Source organism: Trachymyrmex cornetzi, unplaced genomic scaffold, assembly GCF_001594075.2.
Source record: "Trachymyrmex cornetzi isolate Tcor2-1 unplaced genomic scaffold, Tcor1.1 scaffold575, whole genome shotgun sequence".
In the NCBI taxonomy this organism is placed as follows: Eukaryota; Metazoa; Arthropoda; class Insecta; order Hymenoptera; family Formicidae; genus Trachymyrmex; species Trachymyrmex cornetzi.
The window spans coordinates 312,018-313,581 of NW_017299888.1; the positions used below are offsets into that span (position 1 = coordinate 312,018).

Below are 1,564 nucleotides of genomic sequence, written 5' to 3' on the forward strand. Positions count from 1 at the left end.
CACCAATCTGACTATCTCCAGCGACGGCACTTCTTCTCCGTGCGGAAAGTAGGCCGAGCAGATGACGAACTTCCTGGCATCCCCAGCGCTGCTAACCGCTGTCACCTCCACTGCCGTCAGGTCCCTGGAACATACTTCATGCAGGAGCCGTGCATCTAGCCCGTTAACCGTTATGCACGCCCTAGGCCTCTGTTCGGTGGGAGCTTTAAAAAGCTTGCCACCCCCTTGACACATCCACGGACAACCCATGATTCTTGTATCAAGGAAATGGCTGTGTGCATCACAGACTGGCTCCTGGCTAGAACCGCCGAGGCTCCTTTGCTGTGATGCAGGTTAATCTGGGTAACCCCTATCACCGACCAGCCCATTATACAAGCTAGTCTTTAGATCGGGGCTCCTCCTTGCTCCCCCCTCACCATGAGATCGAGTCACTTAACGGTGATCTGCTCGATCCCATAGCATAGCTTGGAGTCCCGCCCCCTTAGCTTGAGGACGCTGGACTCCAAGATGCCGAAAACATAGTTCCTCCCCTTCGGGGAAGCACCCACGTTTTCGGCAAAGACGCGCCAGTTCAGAGCGCCAATGCCTGGATTCTGCCTCTCCAACAGCGTCAGGACGGCAGCCGCAGGCCTCGGAGGACCCGGAACCCAGACTATAGTCCTGTGCCGCCTCTGGAGCTCATCCAAGCCCACCACTCTGAGCTTGGCGCCCTCCCACGGCACCATGCCCCCCACCCGGCCTACCAGTTAAGGGATGCCGCGTCATGTCCTCTAACGATGACTGCCCCATTCTTGAGGGTAGCCAGTCCCACGAATCTGGGCAGGGGACCCTCCTGGATCCTCTCCATCTCCGCCAGAACCGCCCCCTGAACAAGGTCAGCTGCTCCGGAGTGATCCCCCTCTCAGGGTACCCCTCCAGAATAACCACCCTTGCCAACGGGTCAGCCATCGCTGCGAAGGTCCCAGTTTCCTGAGCCCTAGGCTTCTTCACCGTTTTCTTAACCGAGGGGGGGGGTTTGATCAGAGCCCGCGCGGCGCTTTTTACCGGTGAGCCCTGTTGCCCCCTCCACCAGCGTAGTAAGGGCCGTCGAGGGACCCGGAGCTTGCCCTTCAGGAGCCTTCTCTTTGTCCCTCTTTGCCCTTCTCTTCTGGGCCCCGCTACGATTCCTCTTATGAGGTGCCCGCGCATCACCCGCATCACTCCCGTTTCTTTCCGAGCCCGAAAGGACCCGTTCCAAAACAGGAGCCATTTCTACCTCTGCTGCGACCACCTCGCTTTCCGAGCCCTTGCAGGCCTGTACTTGCGGCGCGATCGCAACAGTTCCCGCCGAGTGCCCTTTCGAGCCCTCGGTTACTCTTGTATGTTTAAATTTTTAAAATCATCCATGCAAGTCCCACGAGTAGCTAGGGAACGACTATGTCCACCCACGCAGAGCCCCGCATGCGTGGGTAAGGCTAGATACTCTGGGGTTTCGCCCGGTGCCCCAGAGGCATCGATCACGACACTGCTCCCCCAGTGCCACGCAGCCTTCACCTCGATGGCTTCCAGCTTGGCTTGGGGGGCT

The 1,564-nt window shown here is 58.8% G+C and overlaps 1 protein-coding gene across 1 annotated transcript in view; it reads right to left on the reverse strand.

The window, feature by feature from the left end:
- LOC108766209 (uncharacterized) overlaps positions 1-249 on the reverse strand; it is a 1,287-nt gene extending 1,038 nt beyond the window's left edge. The window contains exon 1 of the mRNA XM_018515372.1: positions 4-249. Coding sequence (XP_018370874.1) covers positions 4-249 — 246 coding nt within the window. The remainder of the gene's footprint in view (positions 1-3) is intronic.
- Between the last annotated feature and the right edge of the window lie 1,315 nt (positions 250-1,564).